The sequence below is a fragment of the Parus major genome, chromosome 8, assembly GCF_001522545.3.
Source record: "Parus major isolate Abel chromosome 8, Parus_major1.1, whole genome shotgun sequence".
Classification (NCBI taxonomy): domain Eukaryota; kingdom Metazoa; phylum Chordata; class Aves; order Passeriformes; family Paridae; genus Parus; species Parus major.
In genome coordinates, this window is record NC_031777.1 from 6,604,819 (window position 1) to 6,630,252 (window position 25,434).

Below are 25,434 nucleotides of genomic sequence, written 5' to 3' on the forward strand. Positions count from 1 at the left end.
TTAGTTCTGTTAATAAAGTTTTCTTCATATCTTTTAAGTTTTAAGCCTGTTTTGTCTTTCTCCTAATCCATATTTCACAGCAAGAATTGAGTAAGTGCACTGGTGATTTTAGCCAGCGCTAAACCCACCACAAGCAGGAACTAGAAAAAAGAGTTTTGCAGCAAGATCCATGTTTTGGGGCAGGGATTCCTCAGCTCCTAGGATTGCCATCAGTGGGAGACCCATAACTCCAAGCATGATTACATCCATTGGTGGTGGCATGAGCAAGACTCGGGGATGCAACTTGTGAAAGAGAAGCTGCATACCCTTAAATCCCTGGTACAAGAGCAACTAGTTCAAGGGCACATAGAACCATCAACGAGCCCATGTAACACTCCAGTATTTGTCATAAAAAAGACATCTGGTAAATGTCTTGATAATGACTTAAGGAAAATCAGTGCCATTATGGAAAGCCTGGGTGCTTTGCAACCTGGTATGCCATCTCCTACCACGATACGTTTCTGATTGTGGACTTGGAATATGGTTTTTTTACTATCTCATTACACCCTGAAGATACCCCAAAGTTTGCTTTTACAGTGCCATCCATTAATAACACTGCACCAGACAAGCACTATCAGTGGAAAGTTCTGCCACAGAGCATGAAAAAAAGGCCCATAATTTATCAGTGGTACATTGTACAGGCACTCCCATCAGTAAGAGAACAATTTCCAGAGGTGTACTGCTATCACTACATGGACAACATCTTGATAGCAAACCCAACCAAAAAACACCTTTCACAGATTCGGTCTAGCCTGATACAAGCATTAAAAACATTTAGGCTGCAGGTAGCACTGGAAAAGGTGCAGCAGCACCTTGGAAATACTCAAAGTAACGGATCAGACCATCCAACTACAAACAATTCAACTCTCAGCCAAAATTTGTACTTTAAGTGATGCAACCCAAAAAATTTTTGGTATCAGAAATTGGGTTAGACCCTAAGTAGGACTGACAACCCAACAATTGGCACCCTTATTGAATATCGTTAAAGGTGATCCTGAGCTAACTTCTCCTGGAAAATTAACCCCAGAGGCAAAAGCCGCTTACAAAAGAGTAGAGTAGGCCATTACAAACAGACAAGTCCACCGGATATGGCCAGAGGTGTGCATTACTGTATTCATTTTCATTGTTGATTTTCACCCTACCAGTATTACTGGACAGTGGGATACTCAGTACCCCAACACATTGCACATTTTCAAGTGAATTCTCTGTCGCTAGAGGACATGGAATGATTCACACAAACACATCTCAGTTGTGTGATAGAAAAAAGAGAGCTTTATTTTCCTGACTCCAGTATTTATAGATTTTTTACAATGACCAAGGATTGGATAGTTAGGTTACCACCTTCCCAATCACACTGGTCATGCGAAACATACATCAAAAGACATTTCTTAGAAGGAATGTATAAACATCTATGTTTATAGTTACTTTCCTGGGAAAGTGTCTAAAACTATGAAAAACAAAATCAGAAGGCTTATTTTTCAGGGCGACAGATTCTCCTATCTCACCAACCTGAAAAGATAGCACCTATCATCTTCAAGTTAATTACACAATTAATCATCAAATGCCATCAGAGATGTTTACAATTAATGCAAGAGATCCTTCCAAATTTACTATACCTGTGCCAAAAGAACACTTTGAATGGTGCTTTGGCAACAGCACATTTTTACAAAGTGCCTTGCAAAATTTCTCAAGACAAATTGCTTACCATCTACCAAGCCATAGATTACTGCAGTTGAGTGGGACCACAGCACTATCTCTAAAGCCACTGAATAGTTGCACACCCCTAAAAGGTGTTACACTATTTACTGATAATTCTGGAAAAATGGGAAAAGCCATTGTAACAAGGAAAGAGGAAAGTGGACAGCAAACATTGGAAGGTTGTGAGAATGGATCACTTCAGCTGGTGGGGCTATGTACTGTAGCTATGGCTTTCTAATATTCCCCATATTCCTTTTAATACTGTGACTGACTCTGCCTACATTGTTGATATTACACAGAGATTACACCAAGCACTATTAAGAGGAATTGACAATGCACCACTATTTGACTTACTAAAAACTTTGTGGCACACCATCCAGGCCAGAACTTGCCCTTATTATATCTTACACATCAGAAGTCATACAAATTTACCAGGTTTCATTGCAGAGGGCAATGTTCAAGCAGATTAGCTAGCTAGCCCTGTTTGGACAGCACCACAGCCAGACACCACAGCCAGCACCACAGCAGCCGTAGCCAGGCCTTAGTCCCACGCTGTCCCCAGCACCGCCCCATAGCCATTGGGGCTGGCCACGCCCCTCGGCACCATGGAAACGCCCGGACCGCCCCTGCCCAGAGCTGATTGGCTCAGTCCAGAAGCCGCGCCCACCGTCCCGCCTCCGCTGGCCACGCCTGCCTGCCGCTACTGCGGGTAGTCACGCTACTGAGGTGACGTCACGTGAAATGCCCGGATCCAAAACTGGAAGTGCCCCAGAAGTAAGAAAAGGCATACCGGCGACGGACTCCGGCCCGGGGACAGCACCCAGCGCAGCTCCAGCTTCACCACAGCTACAACCAGAGCACTCACAGCCACAAGCAGACACACAGCAGAAAAAAACCCACAAGACCTCCACAGAGAGAACCAGAGTCTTCACCTGACGCCAGCTCCAGCTCCAACACCGCTCCTGTCAGACACTATCCCAACGCACGTGAGTTTCAGACTACAAACCCTGATGAAAAATGCAAACTTGTCTACTTTAACTCTCAGGTATTCGAACTTGAAACAAAACCTGTTTTATATACATGCACGAGAGTTCTAATCTGTATTACAGTGTTTATTATCATTGTTAATTTGCATCCTACAAGAATTATTAGTCAGAGGGTATCACAATGGTCCCTCAAAAATGAGAAACTGGATACCAACTCAAAATTAATACCTTTATTTGACTTCCTAAAAAGTGATCCAGAATTAACTTCCTCTAGAAAATTAACCTCAGAAGCAAAAGCTGCTCTTGAAACAGTGGTGCAAGCTATCTCAAACCAACAAGTCCACCAGATATGCCCATAAGTGTGTTGCACTGTATTTGTTCTCATTGTAAATCTGCACCCTACTGCTATTATAGGGCAGTGGAACACCCAGTGGCCTGACCATATACACATCCTAGAGTGGATATTTTAACCTCATCAACCAAAAAAGACAGCACCACAGCCAGACATGCTAGCACAAACAAAAACATCACATGATTTCTTCTATAAAGGTGTTCAGATGCTACAACAGCAATTCCACCTGACAAACACAGAAATTCGTAATATTGCTTGCACCTGTGCTGACTGCCAGGGCCACACTGCACCACTACAAATGGGGGTAAACCCTTGTGGACTGGGTACCTTACAAATCTGGGAAACTGATGTCACACACATAACTGAATTTGGATGTTTAAAATATGTACACTTACCTATTGATACCTTTTCATCAGCAATATGGGCTACAGTGCACATGGGAGAAAAGGGTCAGGATGCCATTGCACATTGGCAGTCAGCCTTTGCTGTTTTGGGCATCCCTCATACCATCAAAACAGACAATGACCCTGCATACACTTCACAGAAAACAAGACATTTCGTACAGCTCTGGGGTGCAGCACACCACACTGGTATTCCTCAAATAGCAACGGGACAAGCCATTGTGGAAAGAGCACATAGCACTTTAAAATATATATTTGAAAAACAAAAGGGAGGAATGTCCGGTGAGATACCACAGAGTAAGGCAGCTAAGGCTATTTATATACTACAGCACTTAACAGTATCGGAAAAGTCCCAGAACCCAGTCATTTTAAATCACTATCTATTATTACAATCATCTGGAGATGAACAGTTGTCTAAGCCCAAGGTAATGGTGAAAGACCTTCTCACTAATAAGTGGGGAGGCCCATGGAGTTTCATTACCTGGGGAAGGGGATATGCCTGTGTTTCCATGGACACTGGAACATAATGGGTATCTGCCAGATGTGTCCATCCTGCTCTATATCCTGCCCGGGACCACAAACAACACCCTCCTGACAGAACCTCAACAGAGGTGATGGAGCAGATTGAAGAAGAGTAACCAGAACAACTTATTCACCTACCTCATGAAAATCAGAGACTCTTGGAAAGACAGTTCACTTAAAAACTTTGTTTACAAATTGTTTTTCTGCTAAGTTGGGTTTTCTCATGGTTCTAAATGTTGAATGTTACAGAGTTCAGGTATAATCTCAGTTCTGAACAGGTTCTTTTTTAATGTTAAGTTGTAACTTGTAACTATAAGTAGTTGCATATAACTATATATAACTATAACCTGTTGCATGTTAGCTTGAAGGATTGTGATCTTACCTGCCAGCTCTGGGAAGTGAGTGTTGCAAACTCAATTTAGTACACAAAGCATGTTGCTAGCCAAGGAGAACTAAGTTTTGTCAAATTAATTGGAAAACTTCATTCAAATTAAACCCATGCTGTCCCTGTTATCATGTCTGCAAAGGGCCCTTTCAGATAGGATAAGAGAGAGCATTTTATATTTTTTAATTTCACCACAAAGGGTGAATTGTCACAATATTGTCACAGTACAGCTGGTCTGGACAAAGTAAATCTGACCATAACACCAATCTAATTTAGCTAACCTAATTCATGTCTGAACATATCCCTGGATAAGTTACAGGGGACCCTCCGCCAGACCCATTCAAGCTGAGAAGAAAGCACACCACTGGCCAGGGTGGGAGATCTCAGCCAATGGCTGTCTAGCCCGGGAAATTTCAATTGAGTATTTAAGTGAGTTCTGAATAATAAACAAGGCTGTTTCATCTCATGAGCACCTGGAGCACGAGTTGTGAGTTTTGTCTCCCCATCCATGGCTGGCACGTTACACAGTGCCACCCCCTGCCATAGGCAGGGACACCTTCCACTATCCCAGGTTTCTCCAAGCCCCACCCAACCTGGCCTTGGACACTGATAGGGAAGCCACAGCTTCTGGGCAACCTGCTGAGCCAGGGCCTCAGCACCCTCACAGGGAACCATCTGTCAGCTTAAAGCCATTCCCCTTGTCCTGTCACAACATTCCCTTGTCCAAAGTCCATATCCAGGAAGGTTTAAGTAATACCATTTCCTTTAGGTAAGAAGAATTTCCATCACAGGTGTTTCTGCTGACAGCATTTTCCCCCCTCCCTAAACAAGGAGAAGCAGGAGATGCGTGTAAGGTGAGTTCTGCAAAGCTCCAGCATTCCCAGAGGAGGAAGACTGGCTTGGCAGTCTCCAAGGGCCCTCTGCCATAGATGCAACAAGCAGCTCCAGCCAGCTCTGCCGGCAGACTTATCCAGCGAGCATCCATGCCGGATGTGAATGGAGGTGTTCAGGATTGGGATGGAAAGGGGAGTGATAGCCACCCTGCCCTGTGAAGGCAGCGCTCTCCAGAAGAGAGGGCCTTTTATGCCTTCTTCCTGTCACCAGGGACAGGACCTAGGGAATGGCTGGGGCTGTGTTAGGGGATTGGGATGAGTATCAGGAAAAGGTTCTTCACCCAGAGGGTGGTGGGGCACCAAACAGGCTCCCCAGGGAATAGCCATGGCCCCAAGGCTGTCAGAGCTCCAGAAGCATTTGGACAATGCTCTCAGGAATGCACAGGGTGGGACTGTTGGGGTGTCTGTGCAGAGACACAGACTGAACTGGATGATCCCTGTGGGTCCCTTCCAGCTCAGGATATTTTGTTAATCTGTGTCAGCTGGACATTGGCACAGGGCTCATAAGACTTGGCTTCAGAATTTACCTGAATTTTTAGTGGTAAATGGGATTAATCTGCTAAAATAGAGAGGATGAGCTGGTACTTGGATTGGAGCACAGAAAGGCATAGATGGCTCTTCATAGACCATTCAGGCACTCCAGCAGAAGACAGGAAGCTAAGAAAAAAAGAGGCGTTCCCAGATAGCATGGAAAGATAAATTTGAGCGTAACTAAGGGTGTGAAATGTGGGTCAAGAGGGCAGTGAACAATAGTAAGAAATATGCTGAGATGACTAAAGCAGTGAGAAAGAAGGCGAGGAGAAAAGCAATTAAAAAGATGAGCAGAGTCACTCTAGTTTGGCACTGAGAGCTTGGTGGCTGGACAATATACATGAGGAGAAACTAGTAGCCAGATGGATGTGCAAAGAATGACTAACAAGGCATCAGGCAATGAATTCTGTTTGTCAGGTGCTGGAAACACAACACCCAGCATGGAGCTGAGGAGGAGTCAGAGCATCATGAATTCAGTCAGGTCTGCTGCAGTGAGGGATCCGGGGTCTCATTGTGAGCATCTAAGAAATAAGGGAATGAAATGGAAAAGCCATCAGCTCCCTGGATACTCTGAAATATGAGGTACAGCTGCAGCTATTTTTAGAAGCATGAAATATCCTGAGTGGGAAGGGACTCACAGGGATCAATCATCCAGTCCAACTCCTGGCTCAGGACACCACAACAGTCTCACCCTGTGCATCCCTGAGAGCACTGTCGAAACACTCCTGGAGCTCTGGCAGCCTTGGGGCCCTGCCCATTCCCTGGGGAGCCTGCCTAGTGCCAGCCCAGCACCTTCTGGGGGTGGAACCTCTTCCTGATATCCAGCTTTCCCTCAGGTCCTGTCCCTGGAGGCCTAGAGAAGGTTAACACATAGTCCATTTACATAGAACAGGGCTTGCAGGCTAATTGATAGCATTTAGATTCTACTGAAATCTGCTGAAAACTACTTGGACAAGCTATTAAAGATCAAATTCCTATAGATCTGCAACACTAGTAGGCCGATTAATAAATTAATATGGATTCTTTATTAGGAAAAAAAAAAAAAAACATTTTAAAGAAAGAAGTTTTTTCTGACAAGAAAGAGGACGATGGCTTAGCTTTAGCAATATTATTGATATTATCACACTGCTGTGTCCCAGCAGGAGATCCTGTGGAAAATTGTGCCAAGATCAAGGACGGGTTACAAGAGCCCTCATTTTCCTTCCAATGAGAAACTGAAGTGTTTTGTACAGATCCTAAGGGCCACTTTGTAGAGGGTGGGATTTTGCTTAAAATGTGGAAGCAACGTCCCTTTACTTTGCCTCTGCCCTGCTGGCATGCCTGGGAAGCAGAGAAGCATGCTGTGACCCAGAGATCCTTGTGCAGCACACGCAGCCATGGAGGCCTGGAAGACTCCCATGGGAGGAGCTGCTGCCCAAACAACAAGAGCCCCCTCCCCACCTTCCGGTCCTCAGTGTAGGCTCAGGAAGGGCTCTGAGAGCTCTCTTGGTCACTGCTGGCAACCACAGCTCCTTCTCATGGACTTGACAAGGCTCTCCTGCCTCTCCACCAGTATTTCTTCGCAAAAAATGTTCTGTGTGTGCTGCAAACAGTGAGGCTGCCTCCAGGAGAGGTGGGTGATGGTGCCAGCAGCCTCAAGGAGACACGGTCTGCATAATCAAAGGCTCCCTTATGCAAGAGTCTTGCTGTCAAAGCCAGGCCAAAACAGCCCTTTGCTTTTCTGTCATTCTTGACTCAGTGGGGAAGCATCAATGCAAACATCCCTCTGCAGAGAGGAAAGGCTTGGAACAATAATCTACTGCAAAATTGAACTCTCTAGATTTTAATACACCTTCTGGTGGTCAGGGCATTCAGTGAAACATATCAAATTGCACTTTGCCAGTAAGACCTAAAAAACCTCTAAAAGATAGCTGTATGGAACCTGCAAAATCTTCTGGGTTGAAGTAAGTGCTGGACTGGCAGCAGTGCCATGGCTCACACTTCCATGGATGTCTGACAAACACTTAAAACAGAGTTAAGCTTGAACACTTTGGGCACACCACCAGAATGCTATGGGTTCAGGAATGTTAATGTGCTACTGCTGTGAACTGATACACTTCTATGGGAAGTCTCTTCCCATCTTTAATTCAGTGCCTGGAAGACCAGAAGCTTCAGTCTGTGTGTTGTTGACTTGACAGAGAGAAATACTTCAGTGGAATGTAAAGGAGCAGCACAGCTGGCTCCAAATTTATTTAACATCCCTGTGTTTACACTGTAATACCTATGGGACAAACAGTGCTGCGATATTATTTGTTGTTCTGTGTGTTTTTTTCCTCAGGAATAAAGAATCACCACAATCTAAGGAGGCTGGAAAAAGGCCCATATAATCATTTCTCAGTGTGACATGAAACAGAAATCAAAGCTTTCAGTTTCTCCAACTTGACCTATGAAGTCTGGGTCAGCAGTTTTCAGTATACAGAAAAGGAGGTTCAAGTTATCCTCCTCTTTCTGTGCACAGAAATGACAAAATGAAGGGTAAATCCAAGCACCAGTGATGCAGCAAACTGCAAACTGGCAGTATTTCCCAGAAACTGAAGCAAATGCAAAGGAATTTGCTTTGAGGGTTAAGCATGTGTTGCTTAAATACCAAATCTGCCACATGCCACATCTGTTACAGCCTCTTTCACACAAACCAGCTCTTCCTGCGGCGATGAAGTATTTCCCAGGTTGTAAAAAGGACAATTTACCTGGTGGCAGGTAGCCTAGCCAGGTGTAACACTTACTTTATGGAATAAGCCATGGATCCCAGGAAATATCAACGTCAAGTTCACACACAACATGGCAGGAGTCAGCATATAGGGACCCCTTCAAGGCAGGACAGCATCAGACCAAAGTAAAATAAGGGTTTCCTCCATGAGGGGAGCAATGCTGAGAAAGGCAAAGAAAAACTCATTTTTCCATGACTGAAACCCACAGATGCTGAGTCTCCCCTGGCTGTACTGGGATAAAGGTGTCCTGTAGAGCTCCATGACAGTGACACACCTCCTCCAAGGATGTGCAGGACTCCCTGTGGGATCATTCTGCCTCCCAGCACATTTAGCCAAACTCGCATCAAGCTCCACAGCCATAGAAATACCCACTCTAGTCCCACGAATAGCAAAGCTTAAATGGTCTTTCATTTCCAGCTTGTTTTTTTGGATTCTCTCCCACTCTTCTACCCATGCAAGAAAAAAACCTCTTGTGTTTCACCTTCTGAATGTCTGATCCTTGGCCACACAGCTGTCACACAGACAATCCTGTGTTCAAGAAGCTGTTCTGGGTTGTTATTTGATTCCCAGGGAACTCTGGAGATCTTCATGCAAAAGATGCACAAAATTCCAGTAGAAGAAACTAAAAATGAGGTGTTTTCCTCTTAACTCCAAGCTGAAGCACCTCCTGGGCAATCACTTTCAATATGCAAAAGGTATGTCCAAAGATATAATAAAATAAATCCTAGGAATGACAATGGCTTTGTAACCATGACTTTGAAACCTGGTTGGTACCTCAAACAGGTAACTAGTGTGCTCTTACAGCATAGATGGTGACATACTTTGGTGTTTTAGTTGCCTCTGGTGCCGCTATAATCAGTTTTCCTCTGCAGGGAAAAAAATTAAAATAAGGTATTTCTGTGGAAGAGCCTTTTCTCCAAAAGCAGAGGGAAGAAAGCAACGTTAAGAAATGTGACCTGGGGGGCAGCATAACTGCTTCTGACAGGGCTAAGACAAAGACACTCTGTAAACTACAAAAACCTTCAGTCCTACCACAAGCCCTTCAGACTTACCTGTAACAAAGTAAGTTTGGGTAAGGGTAAGGATGTGTTTATTCTGTTATATACCTGACCAGACAGAGAGGGATCACAGGCTTTGTAAACACTTCCCAAGTGTATTTATTAGCCAGGACTGATTTATGTCAAAGCATGACCAACTTCATACCTCAAATGGCATTTCATCACAGTGCAGTTGCACAAGCCTCTGTTCTCCCTGAATGCATCCTTGATATGCCAAGGCAGACTTTAGCATACCACTTATTCAGATCAGTTCCTACATTTGTTTGGGCTTGAGCACAGAAGTTAAAGAAACGTTTTGTTTTCTCTGTCCCAATCATTTGAAAAGTTTCTTTCTTTTCTTCCTCCACTGTTTATTATCCACATCTTCGGTATCATCAGGAGGATCTGGCATTACAAAGCCATCAGTCATTTTATAGTAGACTATTGTGGAGTCTGTCTCAACTATAGCCAAGGTAACTGACACCAGGGTGTTGGGATCCTCTGCAGGGAGAGAGGCTTTCTTCAGTATTTCCCTTAACCTAGGAGAGGAAAAAAATCACTTAGAAAGGAGTCCACAACCACCTATGATGGCACAAAGGTAGAACAGTGTCATTTTTATTCAGCCTATTTTCACTCTCCCAACTTGTCTTCACTAAAGTGAGCATGGTATCTGCTCTAATAAAATTCTAAAGCTGTGTAATCAAGCAACGAAAGAAAATAACAGGATCAGTTACACACATCTCTGCTGGAAATGGCTCAACACATGCTTCTAAGCTTTGTTTATGTGCACTTCATGTGCACGTGCTTCATCTACCACAATCCTAGCATGGCAATCTCTACCAGCCCTGTTTTCAGTAGACTTATAGAAGTTATAATTATATAAGACTTATATAAGAAATCTAATTAAATAACACCTGGTGTTCAGTTGGAGAACTGAATAATTAAGACTTGTTCCATTTGCAGAGGTAAGTCTTCCAGTCCCTGTGCCACAGGTCTCTGCCAGATTGTGGAAGGCCCAGGAGCCCAAGCCAGGTTTCTCTACCTCCCTGTCTAGACTAGAAGCCACAAGACTAATGTTCTTCTTCAGAAGTCAGCCCAAATAATGTCTTCCTTAAAGCTCAAGACAAAGTTATGCAATTCTTCCTGTTTAGCTTATTTTAGGAGTAACATGCCAGTTACTTTTTGGTTCAGAGCTCAGGACAACACTGATCCCTGGAATCCCTGGATTCCTGGTCTGACTGAGGAGTAAGTTCTGAAGGAGTCTGGTGATGGGAGACAGAACAGTAACACTTTCCACAGAACATTCCAACAAAAGAGCTTCCTCCTTCCCCCTCATGTCAGGTGCAAGAGGGCTCCTCTGAGATTGCTGGGACAGGTTACATTCCAGGGGGAGTTCAACTGTGCACCAGGAAAAACCAGTCATGGCTTCATGCACCCCGGAGAGTTCATCCAGCAGAGTACAGGCAGCTCTGATGCCGGGCATTGCAGCTGAAAACAAGGCTCTCTCTAAAGGCACCAGCTTTCAGGCTTCAATCACCATCTTCCCTCAGAACCCCTTTGGTTCTCTAAAAAAAGCCAAATGAAACCCAGCAGAGAATGAGCAGCAGCCTGGAAAGCCTCGCTGTTAAGCTCATGACCTTCTTAAGGATCCATCTGTGTTCTGAGCTGTGCATAATCTAGCCTGGTAAATTCAGGAGAGCCTTTCCTCCTGCCTGCACCACTGGCCGAGATACACAGCAAGGCAACATAACGGTTAGTTACTTCATGCAACAGAGATACCACAGCTGAGAAAAGCCCCATCCTAGCCCTCCCACATAAGCACATCTCCTAACACAGCAAATAGGATGAGAGAGACTGTGCTGGCCACTGGCAGAGGAGAGACAGACACTGTAAGAGACTCCTTCAGGTAATGGGACATCTACTCCCGTGCTCACTGCCACCCCAGCAGTGCCTCTGTCTGTGCATTTACTTGGTGGTTAACTTACTCTGTGCTCAGCAACTCCAGCTCCTGTCACTTCCAGCCCCTGTGCAAAAGTACCCCCAGCACCACAATGTCCTGCCAAAACCCTGGCAGGGGACAAGAGCCTGGGAAAAAATTACAGACGTCCTTCCTGACACAAGCAGGGAGCAAGAATCCAATTGTCTCATGCAGAATCATGAGATTATTTGGGTTGGAGGGGACCTTAAAGCTCAGCCAGTTACATCCATGGGCAGGGACATTATCCCAGTTTCCTCCAAGCCCTGTCCAACCAGGCCTTGGACACTTCCAGGGATGGGGCTGCCACAGCTTCACTGGGTGGCCTGTGCCAGGGCCTCAACACCCTCAGCAGCCAAGTGTCAGGAGAAAGCTCTAAGTTGGCAAGGCCAGACCGATGGCAGAGACCCCATGAGGAAAGAACTATACAAGAAGCAGCAGAAATTAATCTCTCTTTCTCCTGGGAATGCAATATAGAATTAATGATAAAATGCCAAATTAAAGGGCACGGCTACCCAGGAGAGATATCTCGGGAGCCAAAGAAACAGAACTTCGGTTGAGTGTGGGCAGTGTTGTATCTGAGAGTAGACTCGGGTAGAGGCCTGGATTCACCTGTCAGCCAGGGCAGAAACTCCCTCCTATTTTCTTTAGTACCTGTCACAGGTTTTCCTCATTGTCTATTAGGAGGAGGGATGGAAAAGTAAGGCCTTAGATCTACATTCCCAATACTCATTTCTTCTTATAGTGCCAAGTACAAACACCTGAGACTATTTCCCCCTATTTAGCAACTAGGACTTTGTAGATGCCCCATGATCCCAAAAGCAGCCAGTCCTGACAACATGTTAGTAACATTTCTTTGCATTTCTTCTTCCTTTTCAGGAGACAAGAGTTCCAGGGTTTATGTAAGGAGCACAAAGACATGCCACTGCATCAGGAGGATCTGCTAATTCTGCTGTCCACAGATAAAGAATGACAACTTCAAATGTTTTCTTTTTCCTCTTCCCCGGTTCCTCCACACAGGCAGCCCCAAGACAAGGACTCTCATTCACGCATACCACAATAGCCACAGTGCACTGCAGCACATCTGCAAAGTGGTGAGAGGCTATCTTTTAGTGGGATAAGCTTTGGAATTCAGGAAGTCTGTGTCAGACATCATCCCTTGACCTCCTTCCCTGAAGGCATCCCCAGCAGCCCCTGTGTCAAGCCCGCTCACAACATTCCTCTGTACCAGCAGACATTGCAAAGGAGCCAAGAAACCTCTGATTTTACGGTGCTTGCTGCCTGCCACGAGCAGGAAGATGAAATACTGCAGCAAAGGTACAGCTTTTGTAATCCTTTTAATGCATCTAATGTTGTCTATAGAAAAATAAAGCAAGCATAAACTGTTGGTGGCCTTCTGAAATACAAAGAATGCATGTCTGACATCCTAAACAAGGCAAGAAGCTTTTATTTCAAGGAAAACAGCTATTAAGGCTGCCCTTCTCACAAAACAGCTGCAGACAATGATGGAAATAAAGTCCTAGGCAAGAAGCCCATGTGGTAACACCCCCCAACAGAGCCAGCTGATTTAGATTACCCAGTCAATGGCTACCAATAAGCTCCTTAGTGACCACTACAATCTGCTACAACATACAGGTGATGACAACTATAAAATATGAATTTTCTTAAATAAAAGTGGATTTAACTTTTCTGAAAGTGTCAAAAATTAGTGGAAGAGAGGAATTCAGTGCATCCAGCAGTCTGGCAAATGCCAGCAGCCTTGACCACCTACATTCCCCAGCACCCTGAGCAGCCTTTCCCTCTGGGTCACAGCTGTGTCAGGACACACTCTGGAACTACTGATAACTGATGGAACACTGACACCAAGGGGCTCACGACCACTTTGGGCTTGGTTCCTCAGCTGTGTTCCAACAGTGTGAGCCCCACAGAATCTGTAGCGTCAAACCTTTGGCATGGCCTGGCTCTCCCTGGGTCCTCCTTTTCCACAAGAATAACAGCATGCACACTCCAATGTCTGCACAGCCAGTTTTCAGCAGAATGGAGAGACTTGACACAAGAAAAAGTGCAGCTGAGAAGCAGTTCCTGCTGTTCTGCAGGGTCTCAGTAAAAGCTCAGCACATTTTCACTAGTTTCAAGTAAAGCCTATGCTGGAAGAAGGCACTGTGTCACTTCATCACCTCCTCAAGGACAGCAGACAAGATACTTCATCATCTGAACACATGTTCACCCACAGGCTCAGCCTGGTAACGGATATCAGGGATAGACACTGCTACCCATGCCACCTCCTTGCGATTTATGCCAATGACTGCCTGGTAAAAAAACAACAAACATCTAGAGCCCCAAAAGGGTGCACAGAACAATCCAATGTGCTGCTTCATGCACAGTGAGAAATCTAAGCTAAAATACATTGCACTACTCCTTTGCCTCCTCTCCCTCTGCAGGTTGAAAAGCCAGGAAATGTTAAAACAGGCAGCACAGAAGCTTTAGGTGTCCCACACAAAAAAAGTACCTCTTGAACAAAAGCATTGTGAAAGAAAAACAACTGAACTTAGAGGAATACAGATACCACAAGAAACACTCTAAAGTTTTATAAAAACCACATAAGTAGAATAAGACTAAGTATTTTTTATAAGAATTCTTATTTGTTGGAGATCATGCAGTGCAATGTTTCCAGTGTAATTTGAAAGCCCAGTTCTTAAACCTCATGGTGCCTTCATGTTCACTCAAATACAGATCTGCTCCCACCAGGCCAAATGCAAACAGGACAAAGCCCTCATTATCTACCCTGGAAGCAAACTCACATTCACCTCATTCTCCAAGAGATGCAAAGGACTTCACCTCAAACACTGCTGCCCAAAGAGCTGGCATTTCTAAAACACTGTGTATTAGAAAAAGGGCTTAGTAAAGGTTTCCTAGATATCTACAGTCAGCAGGGATTGCTCTTTTCTACCAAAGAATTAATCATAGAAGCAAGTTTAACTTATTTAACATTCGCAAGGAGCACTGCAGCTAAGGGAATAGCACTAGCAATGTCATCCTGCATCTGTCATTACTGCTGCATTCAAATTTAATGATGACAGTGAACTGACCTGGTCTTCTATTACTGTGGCAATTAATAGCTTTAAAATAAAACAAATCCAAAAGCAAAACAAGAAAATCCACACAAATTCATCCAGAGTGTAGAGGGGAATGTGACATCCTTCCCCCATCTTAATTTTGCACTATGTGCCCTCAATACCCATCAAATCTGTGCTGTGTTTCCCAATATCTGCTCCTAACAAAATAACATTGCCCTTTTCTCTGGGAGAAAGAAACAGATGTACAGCTGGTGACACTGAGCTTTCAACTGACTCTGCAAAAACCAACCAAGGGCAGAATCATAAAGAATTCAAGCAGGAAGTTCTGTGATGAACAAAAAAGCATTTCAGAGACACATCCCATGCAATGCCTCCGAGAAGCAGCGTCACTCTGCAAGCTCAGAGCAGTTTTATGGAGGTTCATAGAGCTCCACTCAGCTGAAATGGAACTACTGCCTTCTATCCCATAAAAGCCAAAGGCTTTCAATCTGTCCTTTATACTTGGATGAATAATTCCTTGCAGGCTTGGCCAGCCTGAACAGCTCCCTCCCCTGCTCGCCAGGCAGGGCTGCAGAGTGCACACAAGTTGGTCTCTGTGCCACTGCAAAGATCATTACCCCAGGCATTGGAGCATGCCATAGTCCCAGGCTAGGTCAGGACCAAGGCACAGGAACCTCCCAGAGAGCACAATTCCTTGGATTTAGCCAGCACTGCAAACTTTAGCACAGCTTGCCATCAGGAATGCTGCTCCAGACCCTGCTCCAGAGCAGGCAGCAGCATTAACCCAATGCCTTGAAATGTGTGGGAAGGAGCACATGGGGCTAGGAGAAGGTATAAATGCATCCCACTTTTCCTTGGGATTTTTTCCCAAAACACATGAACAGGGAACACTAGAAGAAACTCACTTTTTGTAATGGAAAGAAAAAAATAAATGCAAATAAAACATCACATGCCACACTGGTCAAGAGAAGGAATTGAAACCCTGAGGAATATAAAGATCTTTTTCCATGGAAGTTCAAGAAGAAAACAAGACAAACCACACAGAAGGGAGATACCAAAGTTCTGCAAAGTTCTACAGGATACACTTACTACTGGATTCAACCACAGTACTGCATAATCAACTCTGCTGTGGGAATTGCAATCTCATTTAAAATATTAAATTTTTAAAAAAAGTTAAAAATACTAATAAAGAACTTGCATTTAGGAGCCACTAATTACATTTTCACTGTGTGATTTACTGCATGAATAAATTACGCTTATAGCAAGGATTACTAACAAAACTGTGACAAGGATGCAAGATGCATGTCAGACTTCCAGTGTTTTAAAATAACAAGATTTTTCAGTTTATAGTGAGATTTACTTCACAGTCTACAGACTTTGAAGACAGTAAATTCCAGTCCTCAGATTTCCTTCTCAGGATGCTTATCAGCTTTAAAACAAAACATTTATGTATTGCTTTTTTCTAAAGTAAGTTAGCATTTTAACAGAATAAGCCTTCCCAAACTTGTAAGTTCTCCATAACCTCAGGCAACTTCATCCTTCATTTACAACACTTGTACACGAAATACAAACAGAGCAGTGACATGTCATTTAATCTGACTGTTTAGCTGCAGTGTTTTGCTTAGACAGAGTTATTTGTCTGAGACAGACAGTGCCCAGTTCTATTAGATCTCGGACCTAATGCCCTGGTCCTCGAAGGGTAAGGCTTTCTAGGCTATCTAAAAATTCAACTGTCAACACTGTGAGCGCTCCCAACTTGCTGAGCTTAGTTTATGCAAGTCATTTCTGCCAGCTCTGAAGCAGTACTCCCAGGATTTGACTGCTTCCTCCACTCTGGGGAGCCACAGTTCTGGAATGTACTGAAAATGAGGTACTTGGCATGCACTAAGGTGTTATAGTGAGCAGCAATTACACCTCAGCCTACGCACCTACAAACTCCTCCCGCAAGCATGAGTCCCTGCTGAATTCAGAGGCTCCCCAAGCCTCAGCCAGCTGTGTGTGGGTCAGAGCAAGCCAAGACAGAAATTGCATTGTATTCCCCAGGGCTTTGCTCACAGAAGATTCAGTAGTCTTCATCTGAAGAACATACAGAGCACAAAGCCACTTCTCAATACTGTGTAAGATCATTTACTCTTTGCTCCAGAGCCCATAATTCTGTAATTTGGTGGATTCCTCTGCAGCCCTACCCTGTCACAGCTGGATAAGTAGCTTCCACCCAGCTCTGCAGAAGTGGACAATGAGCTTATGAAGGAGAACAGCTTTTGCCCTCAGCAGTTAACTGTCATGCTCAAACTGGACATGATGAAATTTTGTAATAGGCTAAAAAACACTGAGGCACTCATATTTGTCATTTGCCTAGATGTCCTGCTGGTAATTTCCACAGCAACTTTCCTATGGCTTTTTAAGGACACTTCTCAGTAGTAACCAAGTAGAGAACTTCATGAGACACCTGAGAAGGAAGAGCTTGGCTGACATGGATTTGAAGTAGAGAACCACTGCTATATTTCTCTGGAAGACCAAGCCCACAATAGTGACTAATATTTGCAAAATGTGAGATCTTTTTTAGCACATATGTAGTATTAAAATCCATTGTTTTCTAGTGAATCACTTTCTTTCTTCTACCAATAAGAAAAACACAGAGCAGAATGAAGATGGAAGTCTGATTTCAAGGTGTCACTTCCAAACCCTACCAAGATCCTACTAGTTAACAAGGAAGTGCTGCCCATAAATGCTGCTGCTACTGGCTTCTTTCGCAGTTAGCACAATTCCAGGCCCAGAATAGACAGAACATTTTCACCATCCCAAATCCTTCCAAGGGCTTATTTTCAACACTAAGTGAGCTGCATTCACTTGTACTCATACCTCCTCCCCTGCTCTTAGTAAGTAACACAAAACCCGAAGCACTGCTTTGACCAAAATGCACATGCATGTTCAACACCACAAATATAAGTGATGTACACAAATACAACCTCCCTGCCTGACAACATTCATGGGTATTGAACACATACAGGCTTTTATGGACATATCTGGCACTGCAGCCTGGGATTCAGCAAATTTTAGTGACAATACACCCTATGTTGTTGCTGTGCAGCAAACCCTAGTCACAAACTGTACTTTTAATCAATGTGATGCATTCACTCTTTGCCTCTCCACCACACATCCTTCCAGTACTGGATTCTAGACACTCTGGTGCCAGAGGCAGAGCAAACAGCATCACCACAGAACAAACAAGTGCAGAGGCTCCTTGTGAAAAGATCCAATGACACAGTAAAAGATAGGACATGCATGCAGTGGAATATCTGTCATTACAAGTCAATCAGAACATACTCCTAGCCTTTACCTAATGCCAGGAATCCAAGTTTTCAGCCCAGGTGGAAACACACTATATTAACCAAGCACAACAGCTCAGCACATAGGTGGAATTCCTCAAAGATCCCACATCCTCACTGGCTGCCTTCTATTTCCACCTAAAATCTTGTCTGAGCTGAGAGTTGCAGCATGTCCCTTTCATTCACACACACACACACACACACACACACACACGCCTCCTACTTATAGACAGGCTGGATGACACTCAGCATTTCACCTTGCAAGGTGCTGCCTCTCAGCAGCTTTCCTCTGCTATGGAGATCACATCGTATTTCTCTGCAACACCAAGCCCCCAGGAATGATTGACCAATAGCAAATATAATACTTTTTTCAGCACAAAAATAGTACTAAACCCCATCAATATCTAGTAAATAACTTTCTTCCCCCTCACCCAACAAACAGCAAAATTATGATAGAAGTCTGTTAGCAAGACATTGATCTGTCACTTCTAAAACCCAGAATAAAAAGCAAAAACATCCTAGAGTGCACACACACATGTAGTAAGTGCAATTAATTAGCTACCTACCACTGTGTCAGGCTGCTGCCCACAGAGCAAGAGGAAGCAGCAAAAACCAGTAAGATTTGCAAAGCCATCCCTGAGCCAGCTCCTAGCAGGAGTGGAAACAGAAGAAACTGAAAAATGTACAATCATATGATGCTGCTGAAATAGTTCAGGTCTTCAGAGTCATATATAAAACACCAGAGAAGGCGGCCTTTATCAGAGTAAATTGTGTCTGAGGCTGCTCTAGGGGCCAGTTAAAATAGACTGTAAACTACTGAAGTGGAAATTTTCTAGGCTGTATCTTTAATGTAACAAATCAATGGCTGTGCTGTCTTCTGCTTGAAGAATTGCTCTTGCATGTGTGAGGAAATTAAGCCAAAAATCACAGGCACGTGAGACTCTAGATGTAAAGTAAGAGGAATTTCCTATTCAAAGTAGCCAAATTATAATTTGAAAACAAAAGCAAAGTAAACCATACAAGGCTTATCCACAAATTCGACAATAAAAAAAAAGCTGCTTCTTGGGCAGCCCCAAGAGGATTTCTTTCCACTTAGGTCCTTTCAAGTCCAGCAACTCAGGAAGCATTGTGTATTTCCCAGAGTACAAAATCAGCACAAGAATGTTCAAAGCATAAGCTGTGTATGCAACTCCAGACAACAGGAAGTGTTTATCAGTGGGCATCAGGTTCTGCTTGACCGCCAGTAACGACTTCCAGACGGGGAGAGGCCGAGACTGATGCAAAGCTGAGGTTTCCTTAATGTTCCAAGCTGCCTGTGTGTCTGCAGAACCCAAAATAACGCTGCTTACAGGTTGAGAGGTTGTTTTCCTCTGATATTCCTCTATTTCCTCCTACTTCCCCTCTTAACCAAGCCATCAACAGCCTGTAAAACGTATCTGTGCTCCATTTTCTGTCAGTGGTAACCCAAGACAAGCACTGAGCATGCTCTCACCTCTCATGGCTGATCAGGATGTGTGCAGGCACCGGCACCATCACCTGGAGCGCCTCCTGCTCCTTGGCACGGGCATGCAAACACACCAGCTGCAGCTCTTCCACTCCCACAGGCTGCACCTCATGCCAGTTCCTCCCTAGAAATGTTCATTGGAGATGAGAAGGGCAGGACACAAAACTCAAGTGTTAATCACTCAAATAATAAATGCAGTATCTAAGTTAATATCTAAGGTTTTGTTTCCCTCCCTCTCTTCACAGGAAAACTCCACTCATCTGCCAAATTCCCCTCCTGAGAAGCAATCCTGGCTAAAGAAATCCATGGAGCAGGCCCAGCCTGCTGGCTCGAGTTGCACTGATGGATGGTGAACAGCAATCTGGCTGACAAAACTATACTACAAAAGGCAAAAATAAGATAAAACCATGCAGCTTTTGTCATCTGAAGCACTGTAACTCAAATTTGGACTTCATCGGCACCCTGAACTGTGAAGCAGCAGGGTGCTAAAAGCATGGTTAGCAATCACACACAGTTCTAATCTCCTGCTTGAAGGGATAAGGATGAAGCTTTTGCTGCAGAACTACAGAAACCTTCTTTTAAAGACTATTAAGATATTTTCTTCAGAGGCGTAACAGCAACAGATGCAGCAATTTCTGGACTGTAAAATCCCTCCCTTCCCTGACCTTGAGAAGCACCAGGCTCCAAGCAAAACTGAAAAATTTTTCTTAGGCTGGCTGGCTGCCTACTCACAGTCCCTTTTCAATAAAGCCAACTTGGAAGAAGCCAGACAGAAGTTTATGTATCACATAACTCTGCTCCATTCTTCGCAGACACCGGAAGACTACACTGGATCTCACATTTGGGTGAGAAAAGCCCTCCAAGATCATGGAGTCCCACCACTGATTTGACACTGCCAGCTCCTCTACCAAGCCATGGCCCTAAGCGCAACACCTACAATTTATTATAAATTACTATATTGTTACATAATATTACTACAATGGTTACAAATTACTGCTATCACACTTACAAATGATCTTCTTTGCTACAGGAATCATTGGCCTTTCCAGAAAACAGGCCAGCACATAGTAGCCATTTGCTAAATGGTGACTTTTGTGAAACACTATGATTGAGTAACTTCACATTAATGTACAAGTGAGAACTATTACAAGCTCAACCACTGAACTTGTCACTTCACCTTCCTACACTCCTTTTGTTTCCCCTAATCCTCTTTCACTTTGTTTTCCATGCTGAATGCCTTTGCCCTGGAACTTCTGGATGACATGGGCCCTCATCTTTGCACAGGCTCCAGGAAGGCAGAGAATAGAAACTTTCAGCACAAAAAGTCTCAAAATGGGCACCAAGAACTTTGTAAGGAAAGGTCCTGTCCCAGTGCAAACAATTAATTTAATTTAACAGCTCCTAAGGGCAAAGACATTTGTTGGGATACAGTCACTGCCCTGATTTACCTTCTAAGAGGTCCAGGTACACCAAAAACGCAGCGTAGACTTGAGTGCTATCAGATACATCAAGTGACATCATTTCTGTGAACTGAGACACAAAGAGGAACATTGACAAAGGAAGGCACAAGTTAAACTAAGAATGCACACAACATCTCTATAGCCAGCAAAGCCACTGGAGTTTCAAACCAGTTTTAAGGCAATCAAAAAGCAGACTTGTTTCCTAACAATATCTCAAAAGCTCGTTTTTTCTGCATTCCCCGTATTTTAGCACGTAGGAAAAGCACGCAAAATAAACAAATACAAGAGGAATCACAACTATTTCTGGAACAGCATTAGCTTTGTGGAATTTTACCTATTTTGGGGGTAAATAATTTTACGTATTTTTGCTACAACACATCAACATAAGACGATGGCCAAATAAAACACCTCCATATTTTCAGTGTGGTAAAATTAAGATGAAGTCGAAGTTTAAGGCATTTACGATTCCCAGCTGCGATTACACGATTTATAACCTCCACCCCTGCTGGCAGTGGCATCCCCCAACTACCCTACAGGCCGAAGTCCCCCTCGATATACCCAATATAATAGATTATATTGGCATCTTCCCGCAGAACCCTCCTGGGGGGACCCCCCACGTGCACGTCGAGAGCTGCTAGGGCGGAATCCTGAGGGGTCGGGGTGGGAAAGCGAGACCCCGAGAGAGCAAGGGACCCCCGTCCCGGCCTACCGTGGGGTGAATCGTGATCCAGTTGCAGCCAGCCGCCCCCGACCAGCTGCCCTGTGCCCCCAGAGCTCTCCCGGCCGCGGAGCAGTCCTGACCCGAATCGGTGTCCCCCTCGCCCCCCGTCGCCGGGCAAATGCCACTCCTGCCCGGGCCAGCCACCGGCTCCATCCTCTCCCGCCTGTGTGCAACGCGGCTTCACTCCGGGCGGCGCCGCACACCCTACCGCTCCCCCGGAAACTGCCGCACGGCCCCGACCGTTCCGCCTGCGCTGCGTTCCTACCTCCCTGTCCCCCCACCACCGCCAAAGGCGCCTCTTTAAACCTTTTAAATGAGACACACGCACGCACACACAGACATACAGACACACGCAGAGACAGAGACAGAGACACAGACACACAGAGAGACACACAGAGACAGAGACACACAGAGACACGCGGACACACGCAGAGACAGAGACACAGACACACACACAGACACAGACACAGACACACACACACACACACACACACAGAGACACACAGAGACAGACACACAGAGACACGCAGACACACGCAGAGACAGAGACACAGACACACACACAAACACAAAGACACACAGAGAGACAGAGACAGAGACACACAGACACACAACAACAGACACAAAGACACACAGACACAGACACAAAGAGACAGAGACATGCACAGAGACACAGACATGCAGAGACACAGAGATACACAGAGACACACAGACACACACAGACGCAAAGACACACAGAGATACAGAGATACACACACACAAACACACACACATATATATGTATATACCTACACATGTATTCCTTTCACAGTGTCTTCTTCTAAATGCTCCAAAGCAAGGAATGCATTATCAATCTGCAGTGTCCAGAGCTTTTATAGACTGCATATGGGGACTGTGTAAGGGACATGCCTTCAAAGTATTGCCATTAAAACGACTGCTTTACTAGAAATATCTCTGACTTTCAATGGGAACATGCTTTGCTAATGCCAAGTGTCCCAGGTCTGGCTTATCAGCTCCATCTGTCTCAGTGACTCTTCCAATAAATTGCAAATACTGACTATTCTATAATAAAGCATCAATGAAAATTGGTCTATATGTATGTAACACATAAATTTGTATGTGGTTTGTAGCTGCAGGAAGTCATCATCTAATCAATTCATCTAATTCAAGGAGTTCTGTGGTAAAATGAGCAGCCATTCTGGCTGCTTAAAAAAGAATTGTGTTAGCCAGCACTCCAAATTCCCTGGACACAGAATAGATAGATAGATGGGATAAAAAAATCCAGTCTCCAAGATTTTCATGGAAGAGTTGGCAACAGTGGTTCACTCAGCTGCTGAGAAAATAATTGGATGGATTTGAGTTCTTAGAGGTGAAAAAGCAAGTGAAAGGAGATGGATCCACATCAACCTATAGATGAGTCAATTTACATGAGCAGGATGAAGCCTCTCTTTTCCTCAGTGTGGGAAACAATCTAATTTAAAATAAATCTGCCTCAGAGAGAATTTGTCACCTGCCAAACCAAGGGATTATGCCGCTGTCAGAGACAGTTGTCATAACTGGAATCTCTTTGTTTGGTGTAAAGGAGGCTGAAACTGCTGGAAAAATTAATCCACAAACACCAGAGGTTTATGTCCAAAAAGGAGACAGAGAAGCCCTTTTACTTTATTTGAATAAAAGGAGAGGCCATGGGGCATATCCCAGGGGTCTCTCAAATTTTGGAGGATGCAGCCTCCTTTTTATCCTAATTTCCCGGCTGTGTGTCCCTCTCTCTTTCCCCACTGGCTGAGGAACTTGCGAGGCAGAGACTTCCCAGAATGCCTGATACCTAAGATTCTCCTCTAATGCATAACCCTCCCTCTTAATTTTTAATTCTTATAGAATCACGGTGTTTCCCCATTATCTCTTTCATCTTTCAATATCCGGTTTCATTTATCAGCATACCTACAGTTTGTTTGTAAAGGCAAGTATCTTTTTTCCATTCATCAATGAGTGGAATCCTTCCTATTGTTTCTTTTACCTCTCAGTGCTAGTTTCATCTATCAGCAGACCCACAGCTTGTTTGTAAAGAGAAATCCGTCATTCCTCTCAAAACAAATGGCTTAAATTGATTTCTGTGGGACTTATATTTGCAAAAAGCCGTTTCTTCCTCAAAGCTAAAGTATTTCACCACAGAGTGGCTCATTGTCTTGTCACAGCAGGATGGAGTCTGGGTTTTAACAAACCCCACAGGATATAATCTTGGCCACCAATAATGAAGTCAGAATGAGTACAGATTTCTTTGTATGTGGACATAAAGTCATGCACATTTGCAGGTGTTGGAATGATACTAATTGTTGGGTAACTGTTTACTTGAGCTCTCCAAACTTTGTCCCACGCTGTGTTTGACTGGGAGTGAGAGATGAAGCTGACTCCTTCCTTTTCTGCAAGGAAGAACATCTCATGTTTCAGGCTTCTGCTGCTCTCCCTCTTTTGAGTTCCACAGCACACAGCCAGCACAAGGAGTTGTGTGAGTGAGGGAACATCCCTTTGGAGAGCGAATTACTGGCTTTGGGATGCTGCTGGAGTCTTTTCGTCTGTCTCCAGCAAATCATTATGGCTCTGATGATGCTCACAGAATAAAAAGAAGAGAGGAGTCTGAAAAGAGCTGGAGGTAGTATAGATTTCACTGAGAACATCAAGGACTGGACAGGGTAAAAGCACACTCAGAGTTCTGGCAAAGGCAGACAAAGGAGAGCTTATTTCTGCTAAGATATCCTAAAATCGGGACTGTGACCCAGCTTGAGTGTCCAACAGATGGAAATTGCCAGTTTCCAGACCACCACATCAAGTATATTTTGGTGGCATTAGTCCCCACCCTCCAAATGTGAGCAGTCCCATGGGCAGCAATGGAATTCTGTGCATATAGATTGTGCTGGCTCCTGTGAAACTCTAATCACCTCACACAGGCTGCAAAGCTGCTCCTTCTATTTGGTTAATGAATCCAAGCATAAAAGCAACATGTGGCAAACTAACCATGAAAGAAAAGCCTCATTAATGTATCATTCTAGAAGGACAATTATAAAGGCATTGTGAAGGGCAAACAGAGGAACATGTTTGGACTAATTGTTCAGGAAGATGCATACAAATCGAGAGAGTTTCTCAAATTTTAGTGCAGATGATTCTATGACCCCTGGAGAGTCTTTATTGAAGTTTCTTAGGATGATCCTTTTTGGGAAGTCATTGATGCCTTAAGTTTTAGCTTTCATATTTTTCATATTCTGTGCTGCCTAGGTGTGTAGTTTTGAGCTTCATATTAAGTGTTAGTGAGCTCTCTCCACAGAGTAGGCAGACAAAACAATACCTTTTCTAGCTTGATACCAAGGACAATCTTTAAAATTTTCAGGCCCAAAAGCGTAAACAACGGTGGACTGAAGAGAGAAAACAAGAAGGACAGGACTTCATAACCTGAAGCAGTGATTGGACAATTAACGCTGATACACAGATGGACCAAAACTTATAAAAATGTGAAACCTTGTGACCAGTCATTCATTTTGTGATCATTTTTAGGTTCATATTGGGTGTAGCCCTGGCCAGGGTCTTGTACTGCCCAAGGTGTATCCTTTAAGACCTTTCAATAAATACCTACTTTATTCTTAACTCTGTCTAGTCTCTGTTCTAGGTCATCCTTCTCAAGACATCATCATCTGATCAGGAAACTGAGACAATGTAAATTCGTGTGCACGATAAATATATAAGCAAATATATAAGCAAAGAAGAGCAAACATTAACTCTATATAT

The 25,434-nt window shown here is 44.1% G+C and overlaps 1 protein-coding gene and 1 long non-coding RNA gene across 10 annotated transcripts in view; one reads left to right on the forward strand and one right to left on the reverse strand.

The window, feature by feature from the left end:
- The window catches only part of TSEN15 (tRNA splicing endonuclease subunit 15), a 54,767-nt gene extending 32,802 nt beyond the window's left edge, over window positions 1-21,965 (reverse strand). The window contains exons 1-4 of one of the 2 annotated variants that reach the window (XM_015635718.2): window positions 21,646-21,838; window positions 20,925-21,006; window positions 19,465-19,600; window positions 9,687-10,130 (exon numbers count right to left, since the gene is read on the reverse strand). In XM_015635718.2, the coding sequence (XP_015491204.1) occupies window positions 9,926-10,130; window positions 19,465-19,600; window positions 20,925-21,006; window positions 21,646-21,810 (588 nt within the window). In that variant the 5' untranslated portion in view covers window positions 21,811-21,838 and the 3' untranslated portion in view covers window positions 9,687-9,925. Of the gene's footprint in view, window positions 1-9,686; window positions 10,131-19,464; window positions 19,601-20,924; window positions 21,007-21,645 lie in introns of those variants that run through there. The other variant, XM_015635719.3, reaches the window with a different exon arrangement.
- Window positions 2,409-20,930, forward strand: LOC107207938. 8 transcript variants are annotated; one of them, XR_004498457.1, is made up of 5 exons: window positions 2,409-2,782; window positions 5,153-5,237; window positions 6,950-9,249; window positions 9,427-9,616; window positions 12,446-15,857. It is a non-coding gene; the product is annotated as an uncharacterized LOC107207938 (long non-coding RNA). The 8 variants fall into 8 exon arrangements; XR_004498460.1 differs by lacking the exon at window positions 9,427-9,616 and adding an exon at window positions 19,722-20,930 and having other exon boundaries at window positions 2,413-2,782; window positions 12,446-12,883; XR_004498455.1 differs by lacking the exon at window positions 9,427-9,616 and having other exon boundaries at window positions 2,411-2,782; window positions 6,947-9,249.
- Window positions 21,966-25,434: the final 3,469 nt, after the last annotated feature.